The sequence below is a fragment of the Schistocerca serialis genome, chromosome 7 (genome assembly GCF_023864345.2).
Source record: "Schistocerca serialis cubense isolate TAMUIC-IGC-003099 chromosome 7, iqSchSeri2.2, whole genome shotgun sequence".
Classification (NCBI taxonomy): Eukaryota; Metazoa; Arthropoda; class Insecta; order Orthoptera; family Acrididae; genus Schistocerca; species Schistocerca serialis.
This window is the reverse complement of record NC_064644.1, coordinates 422,220,766-422,236,799: the sequence shown is the minus strand read 5'-3', so window position 1 is coordinate 422,236,799 and position 16,034 is coordinate 422,220,766. Positions and strand designations below refer to the sequence as shown.

At 40.6% G+C, this 16,034-nt stretch overlaps 1 protein-coding gene across 1 annotated transcript in view; it reads right to left on the bottom strand.

Moving 5' to 3' along the window:
- Positions 1-15,393, bottom strand: part of LOC126412847 (zinc finger protein 330 homolog) — a 67,899-nt gene extending 52,506 nt beyond the window's left edge. Inside the window, exons 1-2 of the mRNA XM_050082698.1 lie at positions 15,008-15,393; positions 14,908-14,927 (exon numbers count right to left, since the gene is read on the bottom strand). Coding sequence (XP_049938655.1) covers positions 14,908-14,927; positions 15,008-15,127 — 140 coding nt within the window. The 5' untranslated portion in view covers positions 15,128-15,393. The remainder of the gene's footprint in view (positions 1-14,907; positions 14,928-15,007) is intronic.
- Between the last annotated feature and the right edge of the window lie 641 nt (positions 15,394-16,034).

The following is a 16,034-nucleotide window of genomic DNA, read 5'->3' as shown; positions in this document are numbered from 1 at the left end:
GTGTGTGTGTGTGTGTGTGTGTGTGTTTGTTGGAGATCCCGCACAGAGAAAACAGTATTATAGCTTTCACGATTTTGAGAGGAGAAAGAAAGAGGTTGCACTACTGCTGCTCGTTTCTTTGGGAGAAAGGCTGGTAGGTAATTTGAAGAGCTCAAAATCTCAGCATAGTGTCGACCCAATGAGTAAGAAATTGAAACTGGGTCCACTAAGGTACCATGTGCGACAGTGAGCACAGAGATCAGGGAGAAACTAGATATGCCGGATAACCGTCGAATTCGATTCCAAACTACAGAAGAGGGAGTGAAAGCATTAAAGGAACTGGTAAATAAGTCCCAGCTTGTCTTCTTGCCGTCACGGATTATGCAACATCATCGCGCACGTAACTGCTTATAGCGGATACAATCGGCCAACGTAGGATTGTGGCGGAAGACGCGAAGAGCACGTCTCCACTCGCGTATTGCGTCACGGCACGCCTCGTTCCACTAAGAAACTGGGGGACACCAGTGCAAAAAGGAGGTACGAGGTATTGAATGTTCCGCAGCTGTAAGAATAACTTCCGTATCGTGAGTGACCTGATCATCGATGCTAGGAAATTGATGGTCATTGAATGTTGCTTGAGAGGAGAAAAGTGTTCAATCGGCTTGGGAGTTGGCAGTTGTGGCTGTAAACGAAGGACACATGGAAAATGGTCACTTGAGTGTATATCAGCAAGAGTGAAGCATTCAAAGAGCCGAGTTAGCTGAACGGTGCCAACCGAAAGGTCCAAATGAGAGAAGTTTGACATAGAGGCAGACAAAAATGTAGGTTCCCCAGCGATGAGGCAAATAAGATCTGCTTGGTGGAAGAGTTCAATCAATAGGGAGCCTTGCGCACAAAGACGTGAATTTCTCCAAAGCGGGTGGTGGGCATTGAAGTCCCCTAACAGCAAATAGGGGGCAAGAGCTGACCAAGGAGATGAAGGAGATTGGGTATTGCCATTGGTGTGGACAATGGAATGTATAAGGTACAACGAGAGAAGGTGTATCCAGAAAGGGAAAGACATACAGTGGCATCTTGTAAGGAGCTGTTTAAGGGGATTGGGTGATAATGTACAGTATCATGGAGAAGAAACGTAAGTCCTCTGTGTGCCGGAGTGCAATCAACAGAGGGGAGATCAAAACAGATCGATTGGAAATGAGGGAAGACAAAGGGATCATGGGGATGTAGTTTTGTTTCCTGAAGACAGAAGATGACCAGGGAGTAGGATAGGTGAAGGCAGATTGGGACGTGATCACTGGAATGAAGGTTGCCAATGACCTTCCACTGAACAAAGTCAGTGAGGACAGGAGAACAGAAAGAGAGGTTGATGGCAGAGAATGACCCAGTAGCATCAGAGACGTGTATGAGTACCCATGTTGAGGATGCACAGCTCGTGAGATGTCAGGAGGCCCTCCAAAACCTGAACCCAAGGGCAAGTATTGGTCGAGCCCCACAGAATGTGATGAGCATTGAAGTCTCCCACGGGAGTTGTGCGATAAGATCTGTGGGAACCTCGGAGACTATTGCATCTTTCGGAAGTAAATAGAGTGAGCAAACAGTGATCTTTCAACGCACATGAATTTGAACAGCAACCACTTGCAGGTCAGTAGCCAATAGGAGAGCAGAGGAGTGGTGCACATTAGTGACAAATGCTGGCTCTTTCCCCTGACAGGTCATCCTTGCGGTATAGCTTATATCACTGTAGCACAGGCACAGCTGTATCCTAAAAATGCATTTCTTGTAAACAAAAGACAAGGGACGTGCCTGTACTAGGAGTTTCAATTCCTCCACATGAGTACTGAATCCATTCATGTTCCACTGTTGTATGGAAGCCATGTCATCGGTACAGATTTAATTTACTTTGCACCAGGGAGATGAAGCACTTTATGAGCGAGGGAGAGTGGAGGGGCTGCCTGGACCCAATGCACCTAACTCCATGATATCCTTACCAGTCAAATGGGAAAGAATGACGTCTCACGACATTCAGGACAGCTTTTGAACCTATCATTGTGAGCCTTTCCATGGACCTTGTCCCTCTGAGGATGAGGGGGAAAAGGGGCATTGAGAGGCACACTTTTTTTCTTGTACTTTCTGGATGTTCGCTGCAGAACTGTTGTTGGTCTTTCCTGGTGCAGCTGCCTGGATTGTTCTTTTTCCCTTGACATGTACACATTCAAGTACAGGTGCTTGTGGTGGATACAAGCACACTAGGCATCGTCTGTGTCGAAGCGTCCGCCTTGGGAATAGGTTTCTGCACCATAGAAGAAAATGAGGTAGCAATGACGGGGTTTCGCCGCCTTATATTCTTTTTTGGCTTCGGCATAGGAGCTTCGCTTACTCACTTTTATCTCCTGTATTCTTCAGCAAAAACAGGGTAGTCTCTGCTCCAGACTGGGTGGTTCCCAGAGCAGTTGACGCAGATCGCTGGAGATGAGCAGTCAGTCCCAGCTTCACAAGCAGTTTTCTGCAGATTGCTTCACCTCCACAACTCATGGGTGTATGGCTGAAACACTGGAATTTATAGCACCACAGCACTGCATAGCGTTTGGAATGTAAGGCCAAACATTAAGACAAAGGAACCCCCCATAAGATGTTCAGGCAGTGTCGGAGAACTGAACATGACAATGAAAGTGGCAGTCTTTTCAGTTGCTCCATTATTCCATAGAGTTCATTGTTCCACATCAACTTGCTTCAGTTCTGCTATGTCCATGTCCATGCCCTTGATATCTCGGCATGTGACAACTCCCTTACTGGAGTTGAAAGAGGTGTGCATCTCAACAATGATATCATAGCCACCCAGTTTCTGCGATTTGTTAAGAAGGACTAGCTGCTCTGACCTGCTAGTTTCGATCAACAACGAGCCATTACGCAATCGTTTTATAGATTTTAATGTTCCAGCAAGGCCTTCCAAACCCTTATGGATATAAAAGGGGGACACTTTCAAATGTGCCCTCCTTCCTCTTTATCACCAGAAACATATAGTTATTCATGACTCAATGGGTCCTGTTACTGCAGTCCAAAGTATTCTCAGTACCAGAAGGACTAGCCCCTCTCATTCTCTTGGATGAATGGGTGTGAATACTCCCAGGTGGTACACCCTCCCTGCTGGGAGGAGGAGGAGGAGGAGGAGGAGGAGGAGGAGGAGGAGGAGGAGGAGAAGAAGAAGAAGAAGTAGGTTTCGAGGGTTCCATCACAGTCCCACAAGCAGCTAGAGAAATAAGGGTCCACTCAGACAGAGCCCCGTGTGTCTGAGTAAGCCTTATACAACTGAGGTGCAGCTAGTTCCTCAGAGGTTGCCCGCTAATGACTGTTCCACCTCAACAACCATGCATCCCATCAGTACGCAGCCACCTTGCGATTTTTTTTTTTTTTTTTTTTAAGTAGAGGTTTAGCCCATTCTCACAATTCAGGCAGTCAAGCCAAGATCCCCGTAACCTGAGACACATAACATTCCACCACCACACCGCACGATGCTCACTGAAGCATGCCCAGAGCTTACAGTGACAGGGTATTGGTGGCTTTTACCAATTCCCAGCTCAGGAACCCTGGGGTCACCAAGCCTGTACCCAGCAAATCAATGCTGAGTCCCTGAGATTCAAGATCCTTGTTCAGCCCTACTCCACCCCTTGTCACATGGTTCATATCACTGTAATAGACCTAGATGCAAGACCTGTCCTTCCCATTACCACGCAGTCCAGTCTAATCACTACTATCACCTATCCAGTCAAAGTCTATCTGTGAAACCAGTCATGTGATCTACAAGCTAAGCTGACACCACAGTGCTGCATTCTGTGTAACTGTGGCCAAGAGAAAGCAAGATCATCTAGTTGCTGTGCACGCTGCCCAACAAAATGTTCTTCACTTGAATGACTGTTCCATAGCCTGCACCATCTGGATCCTCCTTACCAACACCAGCTTTTCTGAACTCCGCAGACAGGAACTCTCCCAGCAATATATACTACATTCCTGTAATCCCCCTGGTCTCAGACATTGTAGCCACTGCTCGTCATTCACCTACCCCCCTTGCCTGCTCCCATTAGAGCACTACACATCCTTCTATTCCACCAACACACCCACAGTCTCTTTACTCCCCCCCCCCCCCCCCCCCCCCTTGTTGTTCTGACTGCACCTAGCTGTGCTACCCTGTCCCCACCACTTCCCTGTATGCTCCTACAAGCAGCACTTTCCGTTCCCCACCCTTACACTTCTATCCCTCCCCACCCCAGCCTCCTCTTTATCCCCACCATCCAGACCGCTTCTCCCAGCATGTGCAGTTGCTCGTCGCAGTCCGGCCTTAACAGCCAGACAGAGTTCTCATGTCTGTGCGAGTTGTCCTCGTGTGCACATGTGTGTGGTGTCTGCTTTAGAAGAAAGCCTTTTGCCAAAAGCTCACTTGTTTAGAGGTCTTGTTGTTTTTGGTTTCGTTTTAGGGAGCAAAAAACAACTGGGGTCGTAGCAACTAAGTCAAAACAATAGAACACGAAGACAGAGAGGAGTTATAAAACAACTATACATCAGTCCCAATGGACATGAAAGAAGACAGCTAAAAACAGACACGTGGAAAAGGGCTAAAAAAAGACATCATATGGAAACAGAGGTCCAAAACTAAAAATTAAATGACCTTCGCCATATTGCTTTGACAGATAAAAAGTAAAATGCAGTCGACAGCCCATGCGTCATTTGCTAAAACGGCCGATCACTCAGACAGCAAACCCAAGCGGGAACGTAAACGGTTAAAAAATGAGCATTCCATCAGGAAGTGGCAGACAGTAAAACTTGGGCGCAAAGGGTACAAAGTGGTGGGGTAGCACCACTTAGCAAATGACAATGGCTAGAAAGGCAGTGCCCAATATGCAGCCTACTTAAAATGACCTCCTCCCAGTGAGGGGGCCGAGAGGTGGTCATCCAAGCCACTGGGAGAGGCTTAATAAGCCAGAGCTTATTCCCATGAAGCGAGGACCATTGGCGATGCCTAAACGACACCATCTCCTGACAGACAGCAACACATATCGCTGGAGGGAATATAGGAACTCACAGGCTGAAGTACGAGGACTGCAGTCTTGGCAGCACATTTTCTGGCAGACCGACATGACCAAGAACCAACAGAAACATAACACTGGCTCCACCAAGAGTGAGCAAGTGACAGTTTTCCTGGACCCATTGCACTAAGGGATGGGCAGTGTACAGCGCACACAGACTTTGAAGGGTGCTGAGTGAGTCTGAGCAGAGGATACAATCGAAAAGGCTGTGTAGCTGGATGTACCCAAATTCCAGAGTATATGGGGTTAAAAATTTTCAAAAAAAAACAAAAGGCAGTAATATATTTAAGATAGAGCTTGCTTCACTGAAAAGATTGCTCTTTACTCTTCTGGTGGAAAAGTGTTGTTATTCTGTCGATGAATTCATTGTGGACAGCTTCACATTCTGAACACAGGGATTGTATTAAATGTATTATTTTATGTACATGTGTAGCTGTAACTTAGAAATGTAAAATACAATGTAAACTTTTGTATTTCTCTTAAAAAAGTGAAAAAAGTTTCTTTTGTAAACCTTGACATGTCTCCTGTACATCAAATCAAATGATTTGAAAATTGTATGTAATGAGATGAATAAATCACATATCACAACAACCTAAATGCCATGGCTCAAAGAAATTAGGTAGATGCAGTATTTCTTTACTTTCAAAAAACATCTTATTCTGTACTGCAGCATTGTTTATCAACAAAACTATGATTACACAGGGTGTCAAACAAAATTTGTGCCTGGCTTGAGAATTACTTGGTAGGCAGAATGCAGCATGTTATCTTGGATAAAAACTCAGTAACAAAAGTAAAAGTAACTTCAGGTGTGTCCAGGAAAACTTGTTGAGACCCTCGTCATTAATTTGCATATTAATGACTAGGCAACTGTAAGCTTTTTCTGTTATTCTCTTGGCTGTCTCTGGCATGGGTGTATTTGGGCCCTTTATATTTGTGTCATCAGAAAATATCATACTTTCTGAATAGTCCCTTGGTGTCTTGGCTAAATCATTTATAAAGATTTAGTTTAGTTTCCCCTTGCAAAATTTTGTGACATACATAATCTAAGGACTTGGCAGGAACACAGGAAATGCCGATGGGGTAATTTTCCTCGTTTAGCAACACCATATATTGCTTTTTTCCAGTAAAGACTCCTTTACAGAAGCCACGCTTAGCCACTCTGTAAATGCTGTTGTCAGAGATGTGGTTCAGTTTTCCTATTTTAAGCTACACTCTCAAAAAAATTTATATCACTGGAACAAGGGAGGTGGGTTGATAATTAGAGGTAAGTTGCTCATCTGCAGTTTTATACATACGTGATACTACCACAATCTACAATTTTTCATGAAATACACCTTATCTCATTGGTTGGTTCAAAGATAAACTTGAGGGGGCACTATCAATTCAGCACAAGGTTTCAGTACTTTGGTTCAAATACCATCATAAACAGAAGAGTTACTGCTTTTCAGTGGCTAATGATTTTTGTAGTCTCTCTAACAGATGATTTGGCAAAACTGGTGGAGGAGTATGCAATGCCAGTCATGGGCCTACTTTCATTGGTATATTTTTTCTCCCGTGTTTTTAGCTGCTATTAGGAAGAATTCATGGAATGTAGTGACCAAGAGTTTAAATTTAACTCATCTGTGCTCACTCCTACTGCCATTAGGTTTCATTTGCATTACTGAGTTTATCATCTCATGTCTAATAATGCTCCAAATTGTCTTTGCTTTGTACTTGTAATTTTGAATTTTTTGTGCATAGGACACGGCTTCTTGTCATTCTATCACATGCTGAAGAATTTTGTACTTTTAGACCTTGATTAGAGCTAGTCATCTGTATTAAATTATCTCATCATGGCACAAGATATTTTGACCCCTGCTATTGACATGGGATTTCAAATTGATTCTGCATTTCTAGATTTCCAAAAGGCTTTTGACACTGTACCACACAAGCAGCTTGTAATGAAATTGTGTGTTTATGGAACATCATCTCAGTTGTGTGGCTGGATTTGTGATTTCCTGTCAGAGGGGTGACAGGTCGTAGCAATTGATTGAAAATCACTGAGTACAACAGACGTGATTTCTGGCATTTCCAAGGTAGTGTTACAGGCCCTCTGCTGTTCCTTATCTATATAAATGATTTAGGACATAATCTGAACAGCCGTCTTAGGTTGTTTCAGATGATGCTGTCATTTATCATTTTGTAAATTCATCAGAAGGTCAAAACTAATTGCAAAAAGATTTAGAAAAGATATCTGAATGGTATTTTCTGAAAGTGTGTGTGTGGAATGTAGCCATGTATTATGGAAGTGAAACATGGACGATAAATAGTTTAGATAAGAAGAGTACAGCAGCTTTGAAAATGTGGGTCTACAGAAGAATGCTGAAGATTAGATGGGTTGATCATGCAACTAATGAGGAGGTACTGAAGAGAATTGGGGAGAAGAGAAATTTGTGGCACAACTTGACTAGAAGAAGGGATCGGTTGGTAGGACACGTTCTGAGGCATCAAGGGATCACCAATTTACTATTGGATGGAAGCGTGGAGGGTGAAAATCTTAGAGGGAAACCTACGGATGAACACACTAAACAGATTCAGAAGGATGTGGTCTGTAGTAGTTACTTGAAGATGAAGAGGCTTGCACAGAATAGAATAGCGTGGAGAGCTGCATCAAACCTGGACTGGACTGATGACTATGATAACTGAATGGTGTGAAAATTGGCAGTTGACCCTAAATAATGAAAAGTGTGAGGTCACCCATATAAGTGCTAAAAGGAATCCATCAAACTTTGGTTACATGATAAAATAGTCTTATCTTAAGGCTGTAAATTCAGCTAAATATCTAGGAACTGCAATTACGAACAATTTAAACTGGAAAGAACACTCAGAAAACGCTGTGGGGAAGGCAAACCAAAGAGCGTGTTTTATTGGTGTAACACTTAGAAAATGTAATAGATCTATTAAAGAGCCTGCCTACAATACACATGTCCACCCTCTTTTGGAGTACTGCTGCACAGTCTGTGATCCTGTCCAGACAGAATTAATGAGACGCATCAAGAAAGTTCAAAGAAGAGCAGCACAATTTGAATTATCATGAAAAAAAAAGGGGGGGGGGGGGGAGTGTCAAGGACATGATACAGGATTTGGGATGGACATAATTAAAACAAAGGCGTTTTTTGCTGCAGTGTAATCTTTAAGAAATTTCAGTCAACTGTCTCCTCCAAATGCGAAAATATTTTTTTTGATGTCATCCTACATAGGGAGCCACAATCATCATAATAAAATAAGGGGAATCAGAGCTCACAGAAAGCTAGAGGTGTTTGTTTTTTTCCACACACTGTTCAAGACTGGAATAGAGACTTATTGTTAAGGTGTTTCAATGAACTCTCTGCCAGGCACTTTAGTGTGATTTGCAGAGTATTCATGTTGATGTAGAAGTAGATATTTGCCATCTTCCGTGCTGGCTTCCATTGAAATTGACGTAACAATGGAAATAATGTTGTGGCACTTGATATAGAGAAAACTCACTACCTGGACTGTTCAGGCAACTGCAGTCATGTTTTCTCCACACAATTCCAAATTTGTTGGCTATTACAACACACGACCAAATAACCACCTTTCAATCTAACTTGAGATTTCAGGCTACAATGAGGATCAGTCTTGTCACAGAGCCTTAATGAAATATCAGGAAGGGATAGGAGGGATCACACTATGCACAGTGTATGTAAGCCTGGAAGCCTAATTCAACATGCTGAAGGGACTGTCCCAGCAGCTACTGAGGAACGAAGGTGCAAGGTGCAACCACCTGCAGGTTGTGGCACACATCTGAATGATCAATGCCTGTCATCTGGGGTCTGAATTCATACTTTCATCATTCCAGCAACTGCTAGAGAGGACTGAGAAGACCAGAGTTGTGGGCAGAGTTTCAGCAAAGCTCTCAATCTGCACCCTTGTCCTCCATAACTGATCATGGCCTGCTAGTTCTGGGCAGAGTGGAAGGCTGGAACCAGAGACTATGAAAATTTTGTAACAAGCTAGACTATGGCTTTCAGAATTTATGCCATAGGGTTGAGGATTGCAGGGGTGACCTAAATGGGTCAGGGGTGCACAATGTGAAACCATGAAGTGGAGCATTTGCAGCAAAGTTGCACGAGTTTGAAGTAGTTCTAAAAAGCAGTGCAACTCCTGTAACACTAGGTGCAGAAATCTGGTTACAACCTGAAATTGATAGCAGTGACATTTTTGGTGTAAATACAAGTGTACATTGAAAGGACAAGCTAACTGGAAACAGAGGTGGTGTCCAATAAATTTATGTAGTAGACAAAAATATAAAATCCACTGAGACAGAAGTCTGCATGTGCAATGGTTAGGGCAAGACTCATTATCAAGGGTGGACATGTAATTGGATATTCTATCAACCGCCAAACTCAACTGCAGATGTAACAGAAAAATGTCAATTCACTAGTATGTATGTTCTCTATTCATGCTGTCATGATTGGAGGACAATTTAAACAATCAACAATTGACTGGAATGCTTACAGTTTTGTATGTGGAGGGCAAGACAAAACAGCTCATAAAACAAGATTAAACATCTTCTCTGAAAAGTGCTTAGAGCAGATATTTCAGAAGCCCACTCATGATGGAAATATGTTAGATCTAATGGTAACAACAGACTCACCTCTGAGGGTCTCCAAACAAAGTAGTAACAGTGATTATGAAGTGGTTGAATGTGTTTAGTTATCAAAAGCCTTCAATGTCTACATAGAGTATTAATGACACTACAATGGTATCTGATACACAATTAAATTTGTGACTGGACTGAGGATTGCTTGGTAGGGAGATCAAAGCACATTACCTCAGAAGTTGACATAATTTCAGGCATGCTTCAAGAGCTTGGGAGCCTTGAGAGTCCTTTTGTATGTTAATGATATGGCAGACAATATTTTAATAAACTGGAACTTTTGCAGATGGTATGGTTATACGGTAAGTAATGATGTATTATCTGATAAAAGCTGTGCAACTATCTAGTCAGATCTTGTTAACATTTCGAAGTGGTACAAAGATATAACATGCACAATGTAAAACTGCACACTTCACAAAACGAAGAAAGGCATAGTCCATATCAACTCAGCCAGGCTACGGAAAAATCTTACCTTCATAGTCTCTGATGTTATTGAATTTAACATTAAGTTAAAATAAGGGACTAAGTAAGGAATACTTCTTTTTTTCTCTCCAAAAAAAATTTCTGCTCTGAGATACAGTCCTCCAAAGATGACACCGCATATAGCATTTTGAAGATGCGAATTTTAGAAAAAAATTTAAATACTCTATCTCTGGAACAGTTCTAGATTTTTTTTTTTTTTTGAGAGATAATTGATTTATGATTACAAAGAAATTTTCTATTTGAACTTATCTGTCAAAGTTCTTTTACTATAGCATTCTGAACTTCTTTTGCCAATTCATAAGATTTTGATTTTTTTTCTTTTGATTGGTACCATATAGTTCTACATTCCCTGAAAAGGAGAGCTTCCACTTTTAGGTTGAACAGGTTTAATAAGCAACTGAAATTTCTGCCATACATAAAACCTGTTTTATTATCACATAACAGGCTCATAAAAATCAAAACCTAGCCTTATTTAACATAATTTTACTTTTGAAAGATGAGTAAAACACTCATTTTTCAAGCATTGTAAATGGTTCCAAAATGTATGCGAAAGGTCCAAAGACTTAAAGGTTTCCATTTATACAACTTCTGTGCACTCTGTTTTGTATTGAAATTAGCCAGTCAATGAACTAAAAATGTGTCCCACTGCTTCAGTATCTTCCTTTGATATAGAATGATGCCGTCCTGTTGAACCAATGAGAACTGGAGCACTTACAATTTTCAAAACATTGTGAACAGGAAGCGAGCGCTTATGGCATTGTTGATGTCCTCCAGCTGGAAATCTATAGCCAGCAGCTGGTCCATGTGGTAGCATATACTTCACTACAATTTCGTTTAACTCATAACTGGTGTCTATAATCTCTGCAGTCCACCAGTCACTGCCCCCCCCCCCCCCCACACCAAACAAACAAACAAACAAACAAACACATTCTCAGGTTATGAATCTGAATATTATCCTGCTGTTTCTGAGGTGTTGGCCGAACAAACAAAATTTCCTCTTTCCTGCGTGCAATATACGTTCACCCATCACCGAGTCCAAAAATGTGTCTTCTGAATTCCTTTCACAGGAGTAGTTTGTTTGGAGCATTCTCATTTTTTCTGCTCACAGAATCCTTCGATTTCCTCTTTGGACAAAAGAATGAGGGCTGTGGATGTGCAAGATTTCACGACACTCGTAAAATCCTAAGCATTCTGAATCACAGCTGTATTTGGTCTGGAAAGATTATGTTTCGTAGCATGGTGCTTCAGCAGGCCGCCTACACCATCGCAAAGCTCCTTCCCGTGACCAGTAGCGCTGTATACGCAGTCATTTGGCACAAGCAACTTTTTCAAATCAAACAGCTGGTAATGATTTTTAAAATGACTAGGAGCACCATCAGAAATAATGATGATCATCTCTGACACTTTTTGCAGCCGAAGAATTTTGCCCATTGCTAGCAAAGCATGTGCTGCATCATGTCCTGTGTCATCACTAATAACAGCACCACTTGTGGTATTTTTTTTGAAAATATGTCACTCCTGTAAAAACTGAAACTTGTCATTACTCCAATGACATCCTCGTACTTCTTGTAGGAGAATTACAGACCAGTTCTCAGCAAAATCACAGTGAAGCACTAAACACAGTTCTTCAGCTTGTACACACCCTTTCACTTCTGCAACATGATGTTGTTGCAATTTCTTCAGTTACTAGTGTGTTACTGCTTTCACTGACCATTTACCAAGTTCATCAATGAAACTGTCAAAGGCAACAGTTTTCTTAATTCGTTTATTTTCCTCCCATGTCGCATATGCAATTTCTGCAGAGTTATCTGCTATGTCTTCCAGGCCAAGTGTTTGTAAAGACAGTCCTCCCTTTCCAGGGCAGTCACCACTTTCTTGAAACAAACAAGTCTCTCACTTTACGTCACAGACTAATGACTTCACACGCTCAACCAAGGTGTCATATGCCATGTGATCCAGCAAGTTCTTCAAAGTTACCACACAATGTTCAAAATTCACGCAGTACACACACAAACAGACATCTCTAGGTGGGTGTGGATCTACCCACTTAGGTCCTAGTGCATAAAATCTTGAGCTTCCAATATGTGGAGTTGTATAGTTGCTCTTATAAATTGCAAAACGTTCTTTAATACTGTGAGTCATGTACCTCTTCACTTTCACAACTTTTTGACCTTCAACTGTTACAGTTATGGTACTTTTTTGTTGGCACTCTGGTGAGAACAGTCCCATTTATCTTCTAGATAAAACGAAAGGACTATTTGAGCTTCTACAGGATGACCATAATAGGGATCTGGTCTTCCAAAGACTCCTTTTACAGACCTCACATTTCTTGATTTGTCTACCATGTGCTTTTAGACTGATTGAATGTGGATCAACATAGTTTTCTTTGAAAATGTCTCTGGAATAATAGTTAAAACTTGCACCTTTTCACTGTAGGATGCAATATTCAACAGCTGAATTGATATTTGTGAAAAATTCCTGGTAGGAGGTGCAAGAGTGCTTTGGTTCATTTTCTTCTGAAGACGGAATTTCTACTTTGAAGAGTGTGGTCGGTTTTGCTGTAGTGTGTTCATTCACAGCTTTAATAATTTCTCTGCACTTTCTTGATACATAAAGCTTATGACTCTACTTCACTGACCACGGTTTCTTAACAGGACTAACACCTACCTCTGTAGTTGACTGATTCAGGGTATTTAATTCTTCCTCTACTGATGCAAAATTTGCAACATCTGCACCATGGGAGGCTTCACCTTGTTCAGATACTATCATTGTTGTTATTCTGTCAAACATTTAGAACACAAAAAGTCGTCACTAGAAACATCTTCACTTTGAAACAGTCTTCAAATGAGAACTCTTATTCCCAACCCGAACAAAGTCTCTTCTCTCTCTCTCTCTCTCTCTCTCTCTCTCTCTCTCTCTCTCTCTCTCTCTCTCTTTTTTTTTTATATATATATCACTCTTTTATGGATATACAAATAGTCAGCACACTTCACTCTCCTGTGGCCCCAGTCAGAAGACATTTCAAGCACTCCTTTTCACAATACACACTAAAACTGTGTCAACTGGCAAATTCATCACGAAAATACAGAACTCATTGATGGTCTCAGGTTTCTTAGAAGCCTCATCAGTAAACAAATTAGCACTGAATAGTTACAATATAGAAACCTACAATGAACAACCATGGCAAGGAAACTGACAAACTACAACAAAGTAAGAAATATTTGCAACAATGAAAATGAAAAGAAATGACTGCAACAAAGACAATAGAAATAAACATTGAAACAAAGAAATTAGTAAGAAACAACTTCAGTGAAGACACACAGTACCCTTGAATGATTTTTTAAAAATAAAACCTGTCCAACTTAAAGGTGGAAGCTCTCCTTTATAGAGGATATAGTACTACATGGTACTGATCAACAGAAGAAAATCCAACTTTTCTGGATTGGCATTTAAAAAAAAAAAAAAAAAAAACTAAATTATAAAAAAAATTTTCAAGCTTTGACAGAAATGTCTAAACGGAGGATACAACTGTAATCATAAAGCATTATCTTTCAAAAAAAAAAAAAAAAAAAAAAAAAAAAAAAAAAAAAAAAAAAAAAAAAAAAATCTAGGACTGTTAAGATACAGCATTTTTAATTTTTTTTCAATATTCACATCTTCAAAATGGTGTTCACGGTGTCATCTTTGGAGGTCTGTATCTCGGTGCAGGATTTTTTTTGTTGTTGAGAAAACAAAATACTACATGTTTCTTTCTTACCCCTGAATTTTAACATATGCTAAATTTAACAACATCCGAGACTATGAAGGTAATCCCCCGGCCTGAAGTGATACGGATTATGCCAAAAAGTAAGATCTAATGACTACTACATCACTAAAATAATACATTTGGGATCAGTCAAGTCACTCAAATATACGGATATAATAGTTTGTACAGATACAAAATGGAATGAATACCACAGACTGTGTACTAGATAAGCCAAGTAAAGGCAGCATCCCATCTTAGAAAATTAGGAAGGTGAACTCAAACCTGGAGTTTTCGTCTGAAAATATAGTTCAAGTGCATGGGATACATACCAAATACAACCAAGAGGAGATATTGAATATATACAAAGATCAGCATGAATGGTCACACATTTGACCTACAGGAGCATGCCACAGATATGCTGAAAATTCTGAATTAACAGACAGTCTAAGCTAGATACCCATTACCCTGAGAAACTAGAGATCTTCTTTGCACAACTCCTGCAGACAAGATTAAATTAGTTACAGCACACAATGGGGTAATTAAGCAATCATTCTTCTTGTAACCTATTACCGGGCTGGAATAGAAAGAAACTAGTACTCAGGACTGAAGTACTCTCTACAAAGCACTTCACAGTGGTTTGCATAATAGATCTAGATACGAAAGCTGTGGCATCCGCAATCCTAGGATACATTCAATAACGATAACCACGAAGAATCTGAAGAAATTTGATTTGTTTCAGCACTGAAATCTTTCGTTTCAGTGTGATAGTGTACACTACAAAATATTGGTAGCGGTAGGAGAAAAAATACTGTTTTGAGATGATGACATCAACGAATGTAAATACAAAGAGGTTACCGTAGTTTTTACGTGCTAAGCTTAACAGCAACAGTTTAGGTAACTCATGCCAAGTGTCCTAATTTGCTAAAACACTTAATGGCGTTGTTATTGCAGTACATACATACCTCTTGCACCTGTCGCATTCCTGAAATTAAAAATTCTGTTTAATACTTGGTAACTAGCAGGATCAAACTGTAAAACATGTATTAAACAATTAAAACGCACCATCGCAGCATTACACGGATACTGTGCCAAGGTCATATTATCTTTTGCCGTTCGGATTTCTTTCTGTCTCATCCTTTGCTTTTCGGCTTTTTTCCGCTGACCTGTCTTCTTTTTCGGCATGTTGCACTACACCAGACGTACTCGACTTTCTAGTACTCAGTACTGTGCGAGTGAACGATTACTTACGTCGCACCAAAGCAACGTCAACCAAATCCACAGCTGTTCCTCTTTAAAGATGTTCGGTCCCAGTTTCCTCAACAGCGGAACCTCTTTCCTTTACAAAAACTGTGCAGCTATATATTTGGTTTGTACTATCACAGCCCACTTTTTCGGTTGTAATACTAGGTAGGACATAACTGCCGACTTTATGTCAGCTGTAACTGTCATAAAACCGCAGTAGTGTATAAGTGCACAGGGCAAATTCCTGTCCAGAAATATTACCTGTGATATTACCATGGATATTAGGCTGTCGCTTTTGATGTGGAATAGCTTCGGATTCTAAGCAGAGTTAACATAATTAACGGCGCGCATTTTCAAATTATATTCCGCATTGTACTTTACATCATTTTACTAGTACCGTTGTTTGCTTACTTTGATTCCTTTAATTTCCATTACGTGTTATGGAGGTCGTGAGAAAATTCTGAATTAAATTTGTGTCTTCACGTGATCTGCTGCAAATAAGGTAAATGTGATGCAGGCGGAAGTTAATGGCAACATACATTTCTAATTAGCGCTTGCAGGGAGCCGAGAAGTTGATGTTTGCCTTCTGTCATACTTTTGATATAATTTACTTAAAATGAATATATATCGATAAGTAAGAACCCAAGTCACAGTCTGCACAAGCATCCAAATCGAGGTCAATAGTCGTTTCATGAATTCAGTTTGTATTCCCTTCGTTTCTGATTGTTACAGCTCAATTTCTTTTTAGCTATTTCTTCAAATAAATTTAAACAATTAATGCAATCGATGCTGTCATGATTAATTTTAAAAATAACTTTTACGTTGGGGAGTGACGTGTCGGAGAAAG